Below are 21635 nucleotides of genomic sequence, written 5' to 3'. Positions count from 1 at the left end.
CCTGCCACTGCCATGAGCTCCGGCCGCGGCTCCTCTGGGGCAGCTCCTGCTCTGCAGTGATGATGGGCGCAGCTGGGGGTGGCTGCAATGGAGGGGGGCTTCCAGTGGGCTCTGTTGGTCTGCCACACTGGAGCCAGCAGAGCTTCTGGAAGGAGTCTCCTCTTGTGAGCTGCTGGAGCTGGAGCTGGCACTGGCCACAGAGCCGCTGTGTTCATCCCTGACAGGTCCAGAGCACAGCAGCCTCTGGGCCTCCCTTCTGCACGATGGCAGTGAGGAGGCCATGGACCAGAGGTTCAGTATGTGTGACTCAGTTTCCTGCTAAACTCTGCTGAGAAAACCCTGCATCCCTCCTGCCAGATCTAAGCCACTCCAAGAAATCTGTTGGCACATTGGAAACTCAGAATTGTTTGCATTTTGAACAATTGTCTTATGAGTGCTTTTGATTGTTTTTGTCATTTTTTGTTGATTCAGTTGATCCTTCAGAGAAGCTTTCCTAATAATATAAAACACGGGGAATTGTGGAGACCCTGAGGGGGCATTCCCTGGTCTAGGGAGACACAAGAAGCTTCTCTCAAAAAGCTGTTAGACCCCATTGGCTCCTTCCCCTGTTCCTGTGTCTGTTCCTGTGTTCCTGAGCCACACCTTCCCTATTCCCTGATTGCCCCCTTATCTTTGTACTGCCCCGAGATCATGGTCAGCCCCACATCGCAGCCTCAAGAGGCACCTCAGACACTCAACAGTCAAGGCAGTAAGATATGGACAGGACACAGATGGCAGTTCATGCCTGGGAGAGCATTCCTAGACATATCCAAGGACAAATTTCCCAGGAACTCTCCACAGCTCTGGGATCTGCCCATCAGCTCTGTCAGAAGCTTCAGCAGAACAACCAAATTCCTAAAAAGCAGCTTCCAGACACTTTTCCTACCATCCTTCCTGAGTAGCCGGGTTTCTTGCTGCAAAACACTCTTTTTCTCCTCTTCCCCAATGCCCTGAGGACACTTGCAGCCAAAATAAAAAGCTCCTGGCCCTCTGTGTGATGTGATAATACAGTTTTTATATTTCCATGCTGGGATGAAAGAAAGCTGTGCTGTGGGTCAGGAGAGGCCAGGACCCACTTGGCCTTCCTGCAGGCTGAGGTGGTCCCAGCAGACATCCTGCTGCTTTTTTGGGGAATGTGTGAGGGGGAGTGGAGGGGGTGACAGAGAGGCCGAGATCATAGAGTGGAAACTCAGCTCCAGAGAGCCAGTGCAGACTCTCCCTGCTGAATGCCTGCTGGGGCTGGCAAAGAAGGAAAATGCCCCAATAACAGCCCGGTGGCACTGTGTCTCAGGGACAGGTACAGGGAGGGGACAACAAACAGCAGCATGGCCCGGTCTCACAGCTCCTAGGAAGCAGTGACAGAGGAGCCTCATGTGCCAGAGATTTCAGAAAGGCTGTCTTCTCAAATGGCCACTCTGAAACCCCTCTCTTTGCCTCTTGGGTTTGTGAATGCTTTTGACAGCCACATTCCATGATTTCATTAAACACTCCTTGAAAAGCACCTCCCATTGTTCAACTGAGCTGCCAGCCTGGTCATTTCAGAGGGTGCTGCCTTGGTGGAGAGAAAAACCAATCTTCTGCCTTTCAGGGAGCTGAAGGAGAAGGGACTCTTCACATCCAACACCTGGCTGGGTCCCATTCAGAGGTCCTGCTTTGTGGAGTTGGTGAGGTTTGCTTGGCAGTTACCAGCAAGGTGAGAACATTGTTCTGAATTGTCCCCCATACTTCATACACGGTGTGTAGAGGAGGTATGTGCTTGTTCATCTCCATGTCTGCCTTCATTCCTATTTCTAATGTCTGTCAGCTATCTGTATGATCTGTGGGTACATGCAGCTGTATTTACTGGCAGGTTGGGTATCTGACACTCATCTTTGAGTGTGGAGCCTTTATAATGCAATGTGCAAATGTGGAAACTGAGACACTAATGATGTTATTTGCCAGAGTCCCAATCTCTGCCCAAGCTGTAATTAAACACTGCAAATTATTCTGTAGACCTGAGCCTGTGTTTTCTGTTTCCTGGCTGAGTGCTTCAACTGCTGGTGTTGATTTTTTGAACAGGAGCACCTGAATCTTTTACCTTTATGATTTTTGCCTTCATGATTTGAAAGTAGCTCTTGCTTTAATTTTCTAGTAAAAGGGCCTAAAATCAAAGCTGTGGACATTTTAGAAGGGTTAAGTAGAACACTTAATGAAATTTTTATTTTAGGCCTGCAGTGAGCAGGTCTGAGGCCAGAAATTGGTGCCAGAGTAAGTGCCTTTCTGTGCTTGTGCTCTCCTGCTCTTCCTGTACTTGTATTTTCCCCTGGACACAGTTTGTTGTCATTTCCTGGGACTTCTGTTGAAGGCAACTGGTTTTCTTTTCAAGGTGATTCTTATGTTTCCCCTCATGGCTTCCCCAGGTGACCAACCTCCATTCCAAGGTGTTCTACTCTGCCATTGTCACTCTGGGAGAGCTCTCTGTGACCTTGAAGAAGGACATGGACTCTGAGGTGGATGAGGTTGCTCAGCTCCTTCTCCAGATGGTGTCCAACACCCCAGAATTTGTTCAGAAAGCAGCCAGTCAGACCCTGGGGATCATGGTGGAGAATGTGACTCCTGCGTGAGCAATGACTGCTCTCATGCACATGGCAGTCAAGTAGGTTTTTCTTTTAGTGATATTCTTCATCTTCGTGTGTGTGGGAGGGAGAAGGGATGAGAGAGAGAATGGGAATGCTGGGAGGGAAGGGTCCTGTATCCTGCATGTTCTGGGAACTCAGTGACTTGATTCTCTGACCAACCTCACTTCTTTCCTCTTGTCACCTATTTCTGCCCTCCTGCAGCCTATTAGTTCTCAGAATCACAGAAGTGTAGAATATGGGGAGTTGGATGGGCCCATCAGGACCATCGAGTCCAGCTCCTGGCCTTGCCCAGAACAGCCCAAGGGTCACACCAAGTGCCTGAGATTGTTGTCCAAATGCTTCTTCAATTCTTTCAGGCTTGGTGCTGTGACCATTGCCCTGGGGGGGGGCTGTTCCAGTGCCCAACCACCCTCTGGGTGAAAAACCCTTTTTCCTGATATCCAAACTAAAGCTCCTCTGACTCAGCTTCCTGCTGCTTCCTGGAGTTCTCCCAGTCTGACAGATTTTCCTAGATGTGGTGATCAGTGGGGAAGGGAAAGTGCATGCAAAGACCGAGGATAGTACCTTGTGCTTTTGTGGGAAGAGGGGCAATTGCAATTGCAGCTGTGAGCAGTGTTTGGTATTTCACAGCTCTAACCACAGAGGCCCTGGGAAAACCATGTCTCCTCATGATGCCATTATCTTGGGAAATGAGGAGGGTCCTTGCTGGGGTGTGGAGCACACGGGGGACAATCTGCTGGGTGTGGCACAGCCTGCACTGCAGGTTCAGCTCCTGCCAAAGGAGCCTTGTATGACTGTCCTGGCCTCAGAGCTCTACTTTCTATTCAAACTGATGTTTCATGTTAGCCTTGAGATGATGAATCACTTTACAGGCACCTTCACAGGCTGACTGCCATGGGACAGTTGAAGCAAATGTTGCCTTAAATGTTGGTGCTGGGCCTGATAGTTCCCAGAGACACTCTCTAGAACAGGACAGCCTGGCTAAAATGCCTGCCACCCTTTCCTCAGCTTTGCAATAGGGTAAAACATTCAGATGGATCCGTTGCTAAGCCCCATAGAAGAAACAGGCTGCATTGCTGGATATTCTGCAACTTCACAGCCTACAACGTGTTTTCCCTGCATTTGTTGTTTTCCAAAGTTCTGCAGATTTGGGGATAAATGGTTGGAAAGAGCCTCAATCGTGCTGCAGCTCTGTGTAGTGAGTGTCCTCTGATGGGTCAGCATCAATTGTCCTTAATTTCTAAATTATTCATACGTCATCTATTTCTTTAATCTTTCTCAGAGTAAATACTGTGAAAGAAACTGAGCATCAGACAGTGCAGGGAGACTGAATTCCTCCCTCTTCCGTGCAGGCAGGCCTTGTGTGCAATGCTAACTTTGTGTTTCCCTGAGACCAGAACCTTCTGCAGGTGTCTGCAGGCGCAGGGAGAGCCCAGGCTCCTTCCCCCAGCAAGGGCAGGGAGCAGCTCTGGCCAAGGCCGGCGCTGCTGCTGCTCCTTGTCCCTGTGCCCAGGGTTTGCTCTCTCCTCCCCAGCAGCCGCCCCGCCCCGGTGCGCGAGTGTGCGGCCCAACTGCTCCTGTCCCCGATGGAGAGAATTGGAGTCACCCAGCTCGCAGGCACCCCCAGGGCTGAGAGGCTGCCACACGTGGCAGGGAAGCTTGCTCAGGACTGCCACAAGGACACAAGGTAATGATCTTCATTTCATCTCCCAAAACAGGAAAACCGTTTTGTGTCTGGCTATAAAGGTGAAACCACACAAGAGTGGAAACTAAAAGGAATATGAAATTACCTCACGGTGTGAATAAGGGTCATAGAATCATGGAATATGCTGAGTTGGAAGGGACCCATCAGGGTCATCGAGTCCATCTCCTGGCCATGTGCAGTGACCCCAAGAGTCACTCCATGTGCTTGAGAGCATTGTCCAAACTCCTCTTGAGCTCTGTCAGCCTTGGCACTGTGACCACTGCTCTGGGCTGCCTGGGCAAATGGCTCTACTGGGAAACCTGAGGTTGGCCAGCAAAAAGGAACATTGCCAACTTTTTCCTGTGGCTTGAAGGATTCTTTACTGAGATCAAAAGAGCACAGATCAGCCAGTCCAACTGTTTTGTTTGGCCTTAGGTGCACAACACAAAGCCAAAGTGTTGGCTAATGTTTATCACTGAAGGATCCCAAACATCCATTTCTCATTAACTTCAGACTTTCCTAGAAATATTTCAGGGGTCTTTAACCAACATATTCAGTCTTTCTAAACTTGTTCTGAAGATTTCTAGAACGCTGTTATCTGTGGCTCAGTGAGTTCCAAACTTCTTCTTGAAGAAAACTGTGGTTTCCTAGTGGCAAAATCAACCCTAACCACCAAAATCCCCTTCCTTTGATGATTAAATTCCCATTAATAGCTGCCAAGAACACCAGAGCCACTAGCTGTCCCTGTGCATACACATAGTATAAAATAATCAAGAGGGTGCATGAGGTGTTTTGTCCTGGCTTCCCTGCCAGGTAAAGAAAGGCAAATTATTGTGCAATGGCAGCAAGATACTGCTAATAGGCTCTGACAACAAAGCAGATGTGTTTTGCTTGTTCCCTGGGATCCTTTGATGCCACAGAAGCACACCCATTCAGGGTGAAATGGTATTTTTCTCTTGCTCCACATTCTCCTCTTGCCTCTTGTGTTCAGCTGACAGCACTGTGCAGTGTCAAGTGAGGTAAATCTCCCTCTTTGCTGAGCAGGTAATGCCTTCTCGTGTAAGGATTGCACCTGATGAGTTTAACGTACCAGCCTCTTCTGTTAACACTCTTCCTTTGTTTGTTCACTTTTCTTTCCCCTCCTTCCTTCCTGCCCTCGTTCCTTCCTTCCTTAGGCATTATGGACAGGAGATGGTGAAGACGTTGCTCAATCATCAACAATTTAAAACAATTTTGGAACAATCTCTTTCCCCCCGTGACCTGGCAGACATTCTGACAAGAATTAAGAAGAAAGTAAGTGCTTGGCAGGAGAAATGTCTCCCTTGTGCAAGTATTGCCACTGCTAATATGAGATTAAACATACCCAATCTGTCTTTAGCTCATTCCTCTTCTGCTGAATCATTTTGCTCCTGGGAATGAGCTGTTAATCCTCAGCCTGTTCATCTGCAGACCACAAAGGAACTGATATTATAAGGGAAAAGTGGGGTTTTGAATATTTTCAATATCAGTCACAAAGAGGAAAGGGAAAGAGGAGAAAATGGGTTTACATTTAAGCATAAACCCCCACCATGCTCTCCCTACCCTGCCCCCTGTAAAGCAATTAAGTGAGAATTGTGCTTCTGAAGATAACAGAGTCTTTGCAAAGGACACTGGAAGTAGTAGTGCCAAGAAAATTCCCAAATTTACAAAAGATGTCCAAGTCAATTCTAGTTACTATAGTGACTGTCTGTCTTTTGGGAATACTGCCCTGCTGTCAAGCCCTGTGGAGCTGGAAGAAGCTTGGTGAATTCAGCAGCATCCAGTGGATAATCCTTTGTTTGTTTGAGGGAGGAAATTTTATTTTTTTATTGACATTACAGAAGGGAGCCTGCCTTTGTGCAGGCACAGGGAGAGTGAGTGTTGAACCAAATCGACTTCCAACACAATGGGCCAACCCCCAAAGAGTCCAGTTTGTTCTGCTGCTTCCTTCACGAACACTCGTTGCCTGTGTTTGCATTATTTCCATTTATGGTCAAGACTAAGGAATTTGGGATTTTAGACTGCTGCTCAGTCTGGTAGCACCCATAACCTGTCTTGGGCTGTTGAAAACAAAGAGTTGGCATCACTGAATCTCTGTTCTGTTTCCATCTGTAAGTTAGGAAATGTTTGCTGTCAATGATGCCTTGTTCCACATGTTGTTTTGCATGGGGCAAGATGGCCACAGCAATTAACTTTTTATTAACTAATTAACACAGCAATTAATACATAGGCAAGGGCTGCTGTAAATTCCTTTGCCACACAGATTTATGTCATCTCTGAGAATGCTGCACTGGGGGAATATGCTTGAAAAAAGGAGTGTTGAAGAGGCAGGTCTTCAGGGGGAGTGTCCACTTTCTCCTCCCCAGCTGCTCTGTGAGCTCAGGAACTGCCTGACTCAGTGCCTTTCTGTGACCCAAGTATGAGGCTCTTCCTTTTTGCTCTGGGATGCAACACCTTTTCCCTGCTTCCATGTGACTGAACTCTCAAGGTCCCTGGTGTGAAATGTTTTAACACAGCTCCTGCTGCAGCAGAAAAGTTTGGATTTCCAAATGTAAAAGCAGAGCTTTTCTTTTGGAATTTAAAACCCTGCCAAGCAGGCTGGAAGGAAAGAAGAAAAGGATTCAAAATCTGCAGAAATGTACTTTATTTTATAAAATGGGGTTGGCCCTGCCCTTTCCCTCCCCACTGTCCTTTTTCCTGTGACCTGAGCAAAGTGAGCAGAAACGTGTGTTTCCCTTGTAAAGTGTCACTGCTGAAAGAGTTCAGCTACCAATGGAATCACCTGAGTGGCCAAGCCCTGCTGGATGTCACCGAGCGTGTCACAGGTATGGCCTCCCCTTCTGAGCCAAGAGCTCTTCCCAGGGAGTATTTACAGGGAATGCCTGTGAGCAGACAGCAGAGCAGCTCCTCCAAACCAGGAGGTGCTGAGCTTGTCCCTGCTGCCCCATGGCCAAGGCAGGTGGGTTTGGCAGGTTTTCCCTGGCTGCTGCAGGGCTGGGCAGCATCTGAGATGGGGGCAGCGCTGGGCCTGGGGCTGAGCTCTCACTGGGGCATCTCAGAACCACCTCCAGCAAAGGGAGGGCTAAAAATGCCCCAGCTGGCTCCTCTCTGGGAAGCTCAGGGACATCTGTGATCTTTGAGGGGAAATGGTGGCAAATGCTGTCTCAGGGCATCAGTTTGTTTTGTCCTCACAGAATTCTTGTTTTTCCCTTGGAAAGTTTTGAGGCTGAATCGTGCAGAGCCTGGGGGTCACAGCTTAGGCCAGAACTCAACAGAGGATTCAGAGGCGTGGGTTTAGTGCAAGGCAGCCTCTGGGGCACAGGGACAGAAGCAGAGTGCTGAGGCTCCCTGCCTGTGCTGTCAGAGTGGCCTTGGACTGAGCCTTTCAGGGTGTGCAAACTGTGTCTGCCTGTGTCAGCGCTGTCCAAAATGCTACAAATGCAGCTGATAATTGATTCCTCAGAGGAGCTTGCTGTGTCAGCAAGAGCCAAGGAATGGAAAAAGGATAATCTCAATATATAGTAGAGAAGGTGATTGATAGCCTTGCTTCAACTGGAGCTAAATCCACTGCTAATTATGCCAACATCTTTGAATGCAAGGTTTAATACACTTTGTGTCTTCATTAGGAATCTCAAAAGGGCATGTTCAGCAATTGGGAATGTCAAAGGCCCTTTAAAGAGCATTTGAATAAAGTAGATCTCCAGTAACAGGGAATTTAGTTTAACAGTTCTTTTGATCTCTTTTTCAAATAAAGGAATTAACCATAAATTAGGACTACTTTAGAAAAAGCAGATGTTCTCTCTGAGATTTAGCAGGAACAGACAGCTGTTCCTCACGTTCAGTAGTCACCGATGTCTTCAAGTGCATTTAAACTCAAATGAATTCCCATTTTAAAATGGGTATCATAACCCTTTCCTGCTTAGCAGAATTGGTTTTGGGTACTTGCAGGAGCTCTTTCATTGTTGCTGACTGCTGGTAGATTAACAGCATAGAGAAAATGAAGTCTCTTCCGCCACAGAATATTAAATGGCTGCTATATAACATTTTGTCTGATCAGAAAATAAGAATGGTCTCCAGAGCATTTCAGGTTATGATCTCTCAGCCAAATCTGCCATGCAAGAAGCCTGTTGGTAGTAAATATTTGTCTGTGTTTGTTTCAGTTCAGAAAATGGACAGAGAGATTCAAGGGACAATATGAGAAAACACTCGTGTTTTGGTTACATTTCAGTCCCCTGTGTAGCATTTGTCTTTCTCTATGCCCCTATTCAAGTGGACATTATAAGAAAAAATGTCATTAACATTGGGAGGGTAAATGGCATTAAAATGTGGAGATGCCCAAATGCCAAGGCAATGGGGTCTGGGTAATTCTCTCAGACACCCTGAGGTTTGAAGCAGCTCTTTGTTGGAAGCCCCAAAAGCATTCTGCCAAAGACCCCAGCTGTTCACTGATGTTTCTCATCCAGCTGTCAGGCAGCAGCCATCTCTGGTGGGCTGGAGTTTTGAGGTGTGTTCTAATCCTGCCCTTTGCTGTGTGCCACTGAGCACAGGGAAGAGACAGATTAGACATTTGGCACTTGACATCAAAGTTAAAAAAATGGAATCATTCCTTTTATTAGAAATCTCTCCATTTCCTCTCTATCGTGCATTTCCAAATCTTCAGTGTGGGTTTAAACAATTTCTTAATGGAAATAAAGGCAATTGGACATTTCATTCATTGTTCATGCAGAAAGAGATTGTGAAACAATTTAGTAAAGGTAGGAAGTCTGCCACAGGGACAAGGCTCTGGTTGGAGCAATTAGTGCTGAGGGGTTGGTGGTTCTGTTTCCAGGATGATCAGCTGCTTTGCCCATTTCTGGACCAAGGGGCTCTGGGTGCTATTTTGCTGCTCTTGGCCAGAGAGGCTGGCAAGAAGCAGAAGCAGAGGCAGATCCTTGTTTGCAGTGAGGCTGGTGGGTAAGGAGCTGTGTCTCTGTCCTGGCAGTGCTTGTGCAGGGGGTTCATGCCAGGAGCCCTGAAGTCGCCCAGCACTACGCCCTGCCCGTGCTCTGGTCCTGCCTGGGGAACAGGGCGCTGCCTGTGCCGAGCGCCAACGTCCGCACCGTGGCCACCAAGCTCGCCTCTGCCCTCTGCAAGGTGATGGGCACCCAGCTGAAGGAATGTGCTGCCAGCAAGCCTCCACATGTGCGGGAAAACCTCTCCAGAATGCTGGGCTGGTGAAGGCGAGATGTTCTCCAGAAAGCTGAGGAAGCGCTGAGTTGGACACCTCTGGATTTGCCTTTTGAGCTCTGCCAAAAGTGACGAAATCCTAAGGAAGGCTGTGCATCTGCCCCTGCTCTCTCCATTGCCCTTCCTAGTCATGGCATGGGGGGCCTGGAGCAGCTCCAGATTGAGGACAAGGTGAAGGCAATCATGGCTCAGCCTCACACAGAGGTGAGGGGGGAGCTGGGCCAATCTCTGCTGGCATGAAGAGCCTTGTGGCAGCCCAGAGAGGCTGTGCACATTGCCAGGGAACAGCTGTGCCCTGCATGTGCCCCTGCAATGAGCTGTGCTGCTGCCAGTGCCCCTGGAGCTGTGGGGCTGCTGAGCTGTGGGGCAGGCAGAGGAGCAGGAGGGTGCATGTGCAGCTGAGCCATTCCTGGAGAGCACAGGGCTCTGGGCTCCCTGCTGTCCCAGGGCAGCCCAGAGGCCAGGCTGTGCCTGTGCCAGCTCTGGGCAAGTGGCTCAGGGTTTGCCCTGGCCTGCCTCAGTGTCTGCCAGCAGGAGCATGTTTCCCTGTGCAGCTGTTTAGAAGTTTGCAGGAAATGTGTCCCAGGAAATATGGAGCTTCAGCTGCTTTAGGTTTACATGGAAGCTTCTGTTAAACTTTGTGTCTCCGCTTTGCACATCTGACTGGTTACAGTCCTACCGAGAAGTTTTCTCTGGACACTTCCAATGTTCCCTCACCGACAAAGTCCTCGCCTCCCGTCCAAAAGAGCTCTCTTTCCTCCAAGCTCAGGAAGAAGCTGCCACCTGTATGGAGAGTGTTTGAAGAATAGGATTGATGCATTAGGCTTCATAGTTACAGCTGTACATATGTTCTGATCTTTAGATGTAGTTTTGAATTAATGTGTTTTGATTCTGTCTTTATGTTTTGATGACATTTTTTTAAAATTCTATATATTTTATTTTGATGATGAAAAAAGTAAATAAATAAACAAAATTGAAAAAACCAAAAGGAGAATGTGAGACCAGGACCTGCTAGCCTAGAGATTATGGGAGTGCAGCTCACTCGATATGCCAGTGTCTCACCACATCCTTTCCTCATTAGGCCTCTCCTCTTTGGCCATGTTTTCTTTGTGTCATTTGTGCCGTTCTTTGTTACTTGGCATTACAACAGGGTCACCATTGACCTGTTTGAGGGACAATGGATCCAAAAGATCCTGTATAGTCAAAGGTTTTCTACCTAGGTGTGTTCTGTGCTCACCAAAGGCCTGAGCAAAGAAACCAAGACAAGTGTGCCTAAATCCCAAAGCTTTGCTCCTTTGCAATCTCCCACAGATCTGGCTCACAGGTGTCTTCAATCACAATTCCATAGGTAAGAAGAGGTCATGTATTTCACTGGGAAAAGATGCACTGCTTTGGCAAAGTCACCTGTATGTATATTTACCGGGGACAGCAGTCCAGCTGTGTTGTTTGCACCTTGTTTGCAGAAGGATGAGTGCACTGGGAGGCCAATAACAAGTGACAAGGGTTCCTCCAATCTGCACTGCAGCCTGGCTGCCATTCATCCCAGAGCTAGGGGATCATTTGTTCCCATGGACCAGTGCTTGCCAGTGGAATGAATTCCTGCACAGCTGGAAGAAGCAATTCTGGATTCAGCTCCAGCTCTTGGTGGGCTGCATGATCATTGACAATGCTGCCCTTCCAGAAATTATTCTGCAATTTCCTTTCATAGTCATTTGAAGCTTTTAAACTTCACATTTCAATTTGCTTTGCCTTAGGGAAAAACACTTTTGGGCCCAGTGCAAACTGTAACCTTTTGACAGCAAAGTCCTCATGGTTGCCAGCTTCTGATGTTACACAATGTCACCTGGCTGCCTGTGTTTGATTATCTCTGTGTCTAGTCCCAGCCTGGTAAAGCCCAGGCAGGGTGGCACGTTGCAGGAAAAACTGGTCCATGAGCTTATGGGATTGCCATCAGCAGCAGAGTGAATGTGCCCTTTGGGGATTCCTCTGGAGACAAAATTAGGGACCTACTCCATGCCACAGTATTCTCTTAGATCTTTCTAAAATATCCTAGAAAAGGCTGTGAAACTTCACACCTCCTTGCACACTCACTATTTGAAGAGGGTCATTTTTGTCCCTCCTCAAAGTCATTGCTCTTGCACACCAGAAACATGAACATCCACCAACAGGAATGATGCATGGTCCTGCTGCTGCTGCAGAGCACTGGGAAGGGCAGACCTGGGTGTTACCAATATGAGCACTTAATTAGAATTTCATGCTTCTTCAAGCTGTCCAGATCTCAGGGCTTTTTGTTTCAAAGCGGCCACTGCACCATCTCTAGGAAAGAACAGGAAATGGGAAACAGCGACTGCCAGCCTTGCAGGGGTGTGGGGAAAAACCTGAAGTGTCTGCATCAAAAGATGAATGGGAAGAGTGTAATTGCCAAAGCAAAAAATTTGTTAGGACAGCAGGAGCAGTTCTTTACTGCATGCTTGCATGAAGATCATTTGGGATCTCCTTTTTGTGTCTCATGCAGAAAAGGAGCTCTTAATAATACCACGCTACTTAAACCAGATTGGGATGTAGCTCTGTAGTGGTTCACAATGAAGCAGACTGCCTGCTGTGTCACTGCCAGCCTGGTGAGCCTGCGAGGGACTGTAGTGTATCCCATGCCTGTTTTGCCTCCAGGCAAAGCTTGGTTTTCCTTATTAGTGTGGAGTAAATAGCAGAGTAATAAATGGACAATTAAACTGGCCATTTTGGAGGATATGCTCATGCTTTGGTATGTCAGTCCTGCACCTCATGCTCCCAAGGCTTGTTACTCATCATGAAATATTTTAACAAAAAAACCTCAGCTCTCATGTTACATCTGAATAAAATTGCATCAGATCATCAAGAATTCTGCTGGCGGGAACAAGACAAGAGCCTTCCGACACTCGCTTGCAGCTGTCCTGGATTTCTGCAGCCCTTTGTGTAAAGCTGCTGCAGACAGAGTGTTTGGAGTTGGTTTGGGCCTTTATGAAAGATCTGTGGAGCAGTGTGCAGGGCTCTCCTGGCAGGAAACTGTTTGTCCAAGCCCAGGGACACGGTGCCGGCAGGAGCGGAGCGGCCCCGCTCCCAGCCCGAGAGTCTGTGGGCTGAGCCACGCCGGGGAGAAAAGGCAGCGAGGGGCTCCAGCCCAGCTGCTTCACTGCCCTGCCCGCTCCATGGAGCTCTGCCATGGGAGAAAGCCAACGCCGGACGAGCCCCCGAGCTTCCATCAGCTGCTGGAACTGCTCCGTGGCAGCTCCTGTTCTTCCGAGAGAGATCCCAGTGCCTTCTTGTAACGCGTGTCATGGGGGGATTCTGTTTGTTAATAAACTGTTGGGGGTTTTCCACTTTCATCTATCAGTAGTAATTTCCTATTGCTGGAAAGGGATTGTTGGAACACTTTAGAGGAGACGACTTATTTCACAATATCCTGTTTGAAGTTGTCTCAAACTGTGTGAGACAGATGGCTTCACACAGGAGCATCCCCAAGGCTGCTGAGGGGAAGGCACAGAGGAAGACAAACCCAGTATTTCTGAGGGAACTCCTTGACACCAACCCAACCTGAGCTGTCAAACAGCAGACCTGATGTTTCAAGACATGGGCCAAAGGGGAAAACTTTCAGTGTGTTTGGTCTAGGCTGGGTTATGCTTGAGGCAAAGCTGTGTCAGTGTGTTGGATAATACTCTTTTCTTGACCTAGAGATGGGGACACTGAGAGGTGTTTTAAAAACTTTTGTTCCGTTTTCAGTCTCATGAGAAGGGTGAGACAATACACATAATTCACGCCATCACAATCAGAAGCCAACTATTTCCTAATTACAGTATTTCTTGGTCTATCAGCTTTTTGCCATGCCATGTTGTAGATGCCCTAAAGCCAATTATTTAAAACTACCCCTTGTGGGTCCCACTACAATGCATCTTTCATAGCTCTATTTTTCCAAAGTCTTATTTGCAAGGCCATCTTTTGAAACTTTTTGCTAGCTCCATTTCTCTCTCAACAATATCTGTCCTATTCCATGGCATTTTTAACTTAGTATTTCTTGTCTCAAGATTTATATACAGATTCATACTGTGTGGGCCTTCTATTAGGCTCAAAAAGCTTTCTACAAATCCATTTCCCACATGAGTGCACTTGGCTCCTTCTCTCCTCATTGTGCCAGGCAAGCACAGGAGCCCAGAGCTCCTGCAGAACCCATCACAGCACTCACTGGGAGCAAACTTGTGTCCAGTCCTCACCTGGAGCTGTGGTGCCCAGCATTTCACCACATTGGAATGAGGAACTGTTCCTGCTCTTTCAGAAGGAGCTGAGGAGCTTTGGCCTTCAGATCAATTGTCTGCAGGCTCCTGCAGTGCCTCCTGCTGCTCCCTTGCCAGAGGCACCCCAGGCCAGGGGGGCACATCTGGGCTGCTGTGTCTGGCTCTGGGGCTCCCTGTTCTGGGCAGTGAGGAGGAGCTGCAGAGGCTCTGCAGGACTGACAGGATGGGCTTTGGGGCTGGCAGGAGAAGCTGAGGGACCTGGGCTGCTGGAGCTGCTGAAGAGGAGGACCAGGGCTCATCCTGTGACTGCTTCAAGGGTGGTTTCAGAGAATCCCAGAATCAGCAAGGTTGGAAAAGGCCGTGGAGATCATCAAGTCCAACCTGTGCCCTGGCACCGCCTTGTCTCCCCTGAGCCTCCTCCAGGATAAACAACTGCAGGTCCCTCAGCCACTCCTCACAGGACTTGTGTTGTTCCAGACCCCTCCCCAGCCTTGTTGCCCTTCTCTGGACACGCTCCAGCCCTTCCTGTCCTTCCTAAATTGGGGCCCCAGAACTGGACACAGCACTCGAGGTACTGCCCAACCAGTGTCCAGCACAGGGGAAGAATCCCTGCCCTGATCCTGCTGGCCACACCATTCCTGAGCCAGGCCAGGAGCCATTGGCCTTCTTGCCCACCTGGGCACACTGCTGGCTCATGTCCAGCCTGCTGTCCATCAGTCCCTGCAGGCCCCTTTCTGCCTGGCTGCTCTCCAGCCCCTCTGGCACCTTGTTGAGGGAGGGATGCAGGGAGGGAACGGGTCCAGATCCAATCCTTCCTGAAATGTGGTGTTTGCTGGCACTGCCAGTTCCCAGATCTTGATATTTCCATATTCTGGCACAGCCCAAGTGCAGCAATTTGCTGGCAAAGAAAGCCAAAAGCAAGCAAATACCTGGTACCTGCAGCAACCCGATCTCGCGTTTGCTGACACCCCCAGTACCCAGATCTGGAATTTTTCAGATGCCTGCACAGCCTCATTCCAGCAATTTGCTGGCACAGAAAATAAGCATCTGGCAATTGCCCAGTGCTGGCACATTCCGCACCAAGATCTGGCGTGCACTGGCACTGCCAGTGCCCACATCTGGCAATTTCCCTCTTCTGGCACCACCCATATCCAGAATTTGCAGGCAAAGAAAGCTAAAACCTGGCAATTTCCCCTTGCTAGCACCGCCCAATCTGGAGTTTGTTAGCAGCAGGATCCCAAGAAAGATGGAAGGAAAGAAGGAAAGAAAAGAGGAAGGCATCCAGATGCAGTCATGCCTGGAGCCTGAAATGGGCTGTTTCCTGGCACTGCCAGTGCCCAGATCTGGAAATTTCCCTATTCTGGCACAGCCCAAGTGCAGCAATTTGCTGGCACAGAAATTCAAAACCTGTGGCAGCTTCCTGCTACTGGGTCTGGCACCACCCACATCTTGTGTTTCATGTAACCAGAACCCAGATTTGGAAATTTCTCAGTGCCAGCAGAGCCCAAATCTGGCAGATTTCTGTCGCTGGCAATGACACCACCCAGATCTGGTGTTTGCTGGCAGCGCCAGCGCCCAGGTTTGAAAATTTCCTGGTGCTGGCATAGCCCAAGTCCAGTGATTTGCTGGCACAGAAAGCCAAAATTTGGAAATCTGCAGGTTCTGGCTCCAGCACCATGCAGCTCTGGTGTTTGCTGGGACCGCCAGTGCCCAGATTTGGAAATTTCCCGATGCCTTCACAGCCCAGGTCTAGCAAATTGGTTTTAGCTAGCTTAGGAAGAGAAGTTCCTTTGGACTGTGACTTTCCTTTTTCTTGGCATTGTTTAAACCTGCTCTGGACTGAAAACCCAGACAAACACCAGCAGCTCACACCTGTGGCCCACCGAGCTCTGGGACGCTGCATTCCAGCACCAGAGGGACTCAGGAGAGACCGAGTGAGCCAACTACAACCCACAAAAAGGACTTTCTGAATTTGCCATCTCTTCAACACTGTCAGAGATTTGATTTAATATTATTCATTTTTCATGCTTGTGAATACTTTACTTGTGAAATAAACTGGGTTTTTTCACTTTTCTTGAGGGAAGTCTTTTCCTGAACTAGTACGGGGAGGGGCTGCTTGAACTTGCTTTCTAGACGGACCCCTTTTGGAGACTTCCTCCCAAAATTTGCCCTAAGCCAGCACAAACAGTCATCATGAAAATTTCACCAGTGGCCTAATTTCCTGGTGGCAAATCTTGTGACAGAAAATTGACCTTGTTTTCCATGAGAGATTCTTGGGAAGAGCAGACAGGAGAAGATTCCTGGAAAATGGAAACAGCTTTCCAGAAGGGAAATGAAAATGAAAGAAACAATCCAAGATGCTTTCCTCTATTTATTTCTATGCTCCCCTTTTCCATGTTGCACTCCTTCTCCATCCCAGTAATTCCAGATGCACTGCACCTCTAAGATCGATGACTTAGTGATTTTTGGACACTCTAAAATACCATGAGCCACACATAGTTTTCCTTCCCCTGTTTTTACTGGAAAGCAACACTGGAGGTGTAAGTGCAGTGCTGGGCTCAGGTAGGAATCCTACCCCAAGGGAAGGTGGCCCGACAGTGTCTGACCCTCAGCAAGGACAATGCACAGCAGCGAGCGAGGGGATCGCTGTGCCAGTGCGCAGGTCAGGGCTCTGCATCCAGGCTCAGCGCTGCAAAGTTCCCGTGTTTGGACAGACGGAGGGGCTGTCCCCGGGGCGTGCGGGGCTCGAACGTGGGGCTCGTGGGGCGAGCGGGAAACGGACACGGGGACGAACGGCCCCGGTGCTTCAGTTGCAGCAGCGGCAGCGGCGGCAGCAGCAGCGGCGGCAGCAGCAAAAGCAGATAGACTAGAAAAATCGTTCTTTCTCTTTCTCTCGCTTTCTCTCCCTTTCCCGCTGTCGGGCACCCTTCTCTCGGGGTCCCTTGCCCGGCGTCCCTCTCCTCTCCCCGCCTCCCTCTCCCCTGCCGGGCCGGGCCATGTCCCCGGCCCGCCCCCGGCCCCGGGCGGGGCTGCCCCCTGCCCGGCCCCGGCCGTCCCGCCGCGGTCTCGCCTCCGCCCGGCTCTGGCCGTACTGGCGGTGGCGCTGCCGGGCGGGCATCGGTGCCGGGGGCCGGGGCGGCATCGCCGCCCTTTGCCTCCGCCTGGCCCGAGCGCGGCCCCGGCCCCGAGGCAGGCTCCAGTCCCGGCCCCAGCCCCGGCCCCAGCCCCAGCCCCAGCCCCGACCCCGGCCCCCGCCCCGGCTCCTCCCGGGGCCCGCGGAGCACACACGCGGCGCGGCTCCTCCCGCCGCCTCCGCTGCGGCTTCCCCGGCCCGAGCTCCGCCGCTCGGCAGCGCGGCCGCCGGTCCCGAGCCTCCCGTGCCGCGTTCCCGGGAGCGAACGCCTGGGCATGGCCGGCCCGGGGCGGGTGAGGGGCGCTCAGGGGCCGTGGCTGGCCCCGGGCCGAGCGCTGACCGCCGCGTCCCGCCCGCAGGGACGGCGCAGGAGGCCCTGCAGGAGCGGTACCGGCTGGGATCGCTGCTGGGGCGCGGCGGCTTCGGCAGAGTCTTCGCGGCCACGAGGCTCTCGGACGGCGCCCCGGTGAGCGGCGGGGCCTGCGGCGGGCGCAGGAGGAGGAGGAGGGCAGAGGGCGGAGGATGGAGCTCGCAGTGCGCGCGGCGAGCTCACCCCGCTGCTGCCCTTGGCTTGCAGGTGGCCATCAAAAGGGTGCCACGGAACCGCGTCCGGCACTGGGGCGAGCTGGTGAGTGAGCGGGGCCAGCAGCCGGGGCTGCCGGCCAGGGATGAGCCGGGGCCCGGCACGGTGAGAGCCGCCAGGACACCCCGAGGGAGAGCGGGCGTGGGGCCAGCGCAGGGCGCAGAGCATCCCGGGCTGGCTGAGGGCTTCCCCAGGCCTGGCACGGCATCGGCCCCAGTGACGGCATCGTGCTCCTCCCGCAGCCCGATGGCACCAGCGCACCCCTGGAGATCGTGCTGCTGGCCAAGGTGTCCACTGGCTTCCCCGGTGTGGTCCAGCTGCTGGAGTGGCTCGAGCTCCCCAACTGCATCGTGATGGTGCTGGAGCGGCCAGAGCAGTGTCAGGACCTGCATCGTTTCATTGGGGCACGGCGGTTCCTGCCCGAGGAGGAGGCGCGGGAGCTGTTCCGCCAGGTGCTGGAGGCTGTGCGGCACTGCACCAGCTGCGGGGTCCTGCACAGGGACATCAAGCCAGAGAACATCCTGGTTGACCTGGACACCGGGCAGGCCAAACTGATTGACTTTGGCTGTGGCACCTACCTGCAGGACACAGTCTACACTCACTTTGCAGGTGAGCCTACCCAGGGCTGTGCTCCCGCTGCTGACATCTCATGGCCCAACATCTCCCAGCCCAAGCTGGCTGTGGCAGCGGGGATTCTCCCTTTTGCTGCCAGTCAGGGCACTGAATCTTCATCTGAGTTGCTTTAGAGCGGGGCTGGGTGGGCATCCATCTTCCAGCCCTGCTGGCAGCCTTTGCCAGCCACTCTGCCCAGGACTGGGGCTGGGCTGGGGCAGCCAGCCCAACCAAAACCCCCGTGGGTGGGGGTAGCAGAGAGGGAGGGTGGAACCTGTGCCCCAGCCAGTTTGGTGTGCAAATGAGAGGAAGGGCTTGGGCTGCTCCACTCGCCCTGTTTCCCTTGGCTTCATAATATTTTTGGGGAAATGCAGGCAGGGAGGATAAGGGCATGTTTATTCCCCAGCATGGAGTGGGTTTTTCCTTTGCGTGTCATGGTCGGGCCTAGCCAGGGCTGCCCTCTTCCAGCACCAGAGGCTTCTTTTCCAACCCTAACTTTGTGCACAAGTCCCAGATGCTGGCGAGAGGGCAGTGGTCATCCTGTGTGCCCCTGATGCAGCCCCCGCGGGCCCAGGGATGCTGGGGCCAGGCTCTGGGAGCAGCAGCATCCCCCTGATGAACTCCATCTGTATTCCATAGGAACACTGTCCTACAGCCCCCCGGAATGGAACGACTTTGGCTGGTACCATGGCGAGGCAGCGACAGTCTGGTCCCTGGGCATCCTGCTGCACCAGATGGTCTGCGGGGAGCACCCTTTCAGGAGGGGCCGGAACCTCAGCTGGGGCCAGCTCCCGCTGCCACAAAGGCTTTCTCAAGGTGGATCCTCTTCTCTGGGCATGGGGGGAATCCTAGTGCTGGGAGCCAGCAGCGGGCTCGTGGGCATCCCGCTCTGGCAGCTGCTGAAGAGGTGGCACATGTCCTGCTCTCCTGCTCTCCTCCAAGACAGGGAATTGATGGGAAAGTTTAGGCCCAGCTCTGAGCACATCCAGCATGGGCATGGGAATACTGGGGTAAAGCAGACAGGAGCCTTCTTTGGCTGACCGTCAGTTTCTGCTTTCTCTCCCCAGAATGCAAAGATCTGATCAGGTGGTGTTTATCCGTGAACTCCTTGGATAGACCCGCACTGGAAGACCTGTACTTTTATCCTTGGATGTGGGATATTCCTCTGCCATAGAGGAAGGGAGAGAGCCACAGGCACACTTTGATCCAGAGCCCTGGTAAGTTCCTGCTCCACATATGCCTTGGCAATGAGAAGCAAAGGAACCCAGCCCTTTTCGTGCTGCCTGTGTCACTGCACTGGGGTCATGGGATGGGAACACGCAGCCCTTGTGCTGGAGCTGAGCTGCTCTGCCCAGCACTGGTGGCCGCCATCCCAGCTGGTTTTGCTTGTCCTGGTTCCCTGACAGCTGGGACCCTGGGCAGAGCTCTGAGAGCCTGGTCTGCCCCCAGGGAAGGAGAAGGAGCCCCTGGAGAAGCTGTACCGGGTGGGGCTGCTGCTGCTGCTGCTGCTGGAGACAGCGAGGGAGACATCAAGGATGACAAGCTCTTCCTCAGCCTGGCCACTGGAGGCTGAAGGTGATGCACTTTGATTCTGGCCCCTTCTTCAAAGCCAAACTCCACAGGGAATTTGCAGATGAGTCCCACCCACGGAAATTCTGCCAGATTTGGGCATTGCCCAGCATGGTGGGGAACCAAAGGCTCCCCCTTTGGTGGGGCAGATGCAACTCATTCTTCAGTCGCTGCCCAGCTGCTTTTTGGCAGGGCTGAGAGGATGGGCTGGGGTGGGTACGAAATGGGAGTGGGCTCCTGGCCCTGACAACAGCCCCCAGCACCCACCGTGCCCTGGGCTGGGGCTGGGGCTGGGGCAGCCAGCCCGACACAAACAAACCCCATGGTGGGAGCAGAGGTGGGGCTCCAGAACCTGAGCACAGCTGCTTTGCTGTGCAGGCAAGGAAGAGCTTGGGCTGCCCTCTGCCCTTGTTTGCTTTGGGGTCACCGTGATTTTGGGGGGCAGTGCAGGGGGGAAGAGAGAAAATGTGGGCTTCCCTCACCCATGGCTGGGTTTGTCCCTGGCATGCAGGGGTTGGGCCTTCCTCAAGACCCTGAAAGAGATGGGAGTTTTTACCTTTTTTCTTGTTTTCCCTTTTTGCATCTGACCTCTTTTCATTAATGTGTTGTTTGTTTTTCCAGAGGAAGTGTTTGTTTTTCCAGAGGAAGTGTTCGAGGTGGTCCAGTGTTGATGGGGAAGTGCTTGGGAGCAGCTGTGGCGTGGATGGGCCGTGCCCTTGGAGAAGGCTGAGGACATGGTTTGGGAGCAGCTTTTCTTCCAGCCGTGGCTGGCATGAAGTGAGTCCCTGTGTGCTTGGCAGGGTGGGATCAGAGCTTTTGGGAGCTGGAAGCAAGCACAGGAGCATCCTGTTCTGGGCAGCTGCTGAGGGCTGGATGTGCCGTGGCTGGCTGCAGGCTGGGCATAGGTCCTGCCCTCCTGCTCTGTGCCAAAGACAGCAGGGATGGGCAGCTCTGGGCACAGCTCTGGGCACAGCCAGCATGGCCTGGGCACCGCAGGCCTTGGCACAAGGGCACAGGAGCCCTCAGCTGACGGGCGGTTTCTGCTTTCTCTCCTTGCAGCCGGGCTCTGCGGGTGCTGAGGCTGCTCTGGGCTCTGCCAGGGCTCTGCTGGGCTCAGCCCTGGGCCCAGCTGGGCTGGCTCTGCCCTCACATTGCTCTGACAGCTCTGCATCAGACGAGCCCTTTGTGAGCACAGCGCCTGAGCTTTCTGCTTTGGCAGGTGAGTGAGACTCTGCTGCAGGCCCAGAGATTGCAGCTGGGGACACACATCCAATGGCAAGGACCCAAACTCTCCACAGTCCCAGCTGAATGCCTGGACCTGCACAGGGTGTTTTGTTTTCCCATTCTTCCTTCTTTATTGGCTGGAATTGTGCAATTGCACTTTCTTCCTCCTCCAGAAGTGCTATGAGTGGGCCAAAGCTGGCGAGTGGGCCGTGCTCCTGAGGCAGTGCAGTCTGGAGCTGGTGGATGGAGAATTGCCCTTCTGCACTGCCAAACCAGAGCAAAAAGCTGTCAGTGGGACTTTGTGTCTCTAAGAAATCCCTGTAAGTTTCAAAGGGAATGTGCAGCTCATTCGCAGGGTGAGAAGGAAGGGCATCTTCTAAAGGATTTGTGGTTTGACAGAGTTTCCATTTCCAGTCCTGCTTGGAGCTGGAAGGGCACTAAGCAATTTCCTCTTGCTTTGACTACAATTTCAAATACCAATTTTGGAAACAAAGGCCAAAATCTTTTAAGAGGCTATTGAGGTCACAAAGATGGATCCATTTCATCAGCACATTTACAATGGAAATAACTGAGTTCTCTTTTTAAAAAGATCATTTACCTCTTAATGCAAAGAATGTAAATTTGCCTTTATGTTTTGTTTTTTTCACTAACATTATGTTATGTC

The 21635-nt window shown here is 51.7% G+C and overlaps 1 protein-coding gene across 1 annotated transcript in view; it reads left to right on the top strand.

The window, feature by feature from the left end:
• Positions 1 to 280: 280 nt before the first annotated feature.
• LOC141729978 (serine/threonine-protein kinase pim-1-like) overlaps positions 281 to 21635 on the top strand; it is a 71998-nt gene continuing 50643 nt past the window's right edge. Inside the window, exons 1-5 of the mRNA XM_074546636.1 lie at positions 281 to 296; positions 17292 to 17449; positions 17561 to 17611; positions 17809 to 18175; positions 18818 to 19053. Of these exons, the coding sequence (XP_074402737.1) occupies positions 281 to 296; positions 17292 to 17449; positions 17561 to 17611; positions 17809 to 18175; positions 18818 to 19053 (828 nt within the window). The remainder of the gene's footprint in view (positions 297 to 17291; positions 17450 to 17560; positions 17612 to 17808; positions 18176 to 18817; positions 19054 to 21635) is intronic.

The sequence above is a fragment of the Zonotrichia albicollis genome, chromosome 8 (genome assembly GCF_047830755.1).
Source record: "Zonotrichia albicollis isolate bZonAlb1 chromosome 8, bZonAlb1.hap1, whole genome shotgun sequence".
Lineage (NCBI taxonomy): Eukaryota > Metazoa > Chordata > Aves > Passeriformes > Passerellidae > Zonotrichia > Zonotrichia albicollis.
Note: the sequence above shows the minus strand (reverse complement) of the source record. Positions and strands in the feature narration are given on the sequence as shown.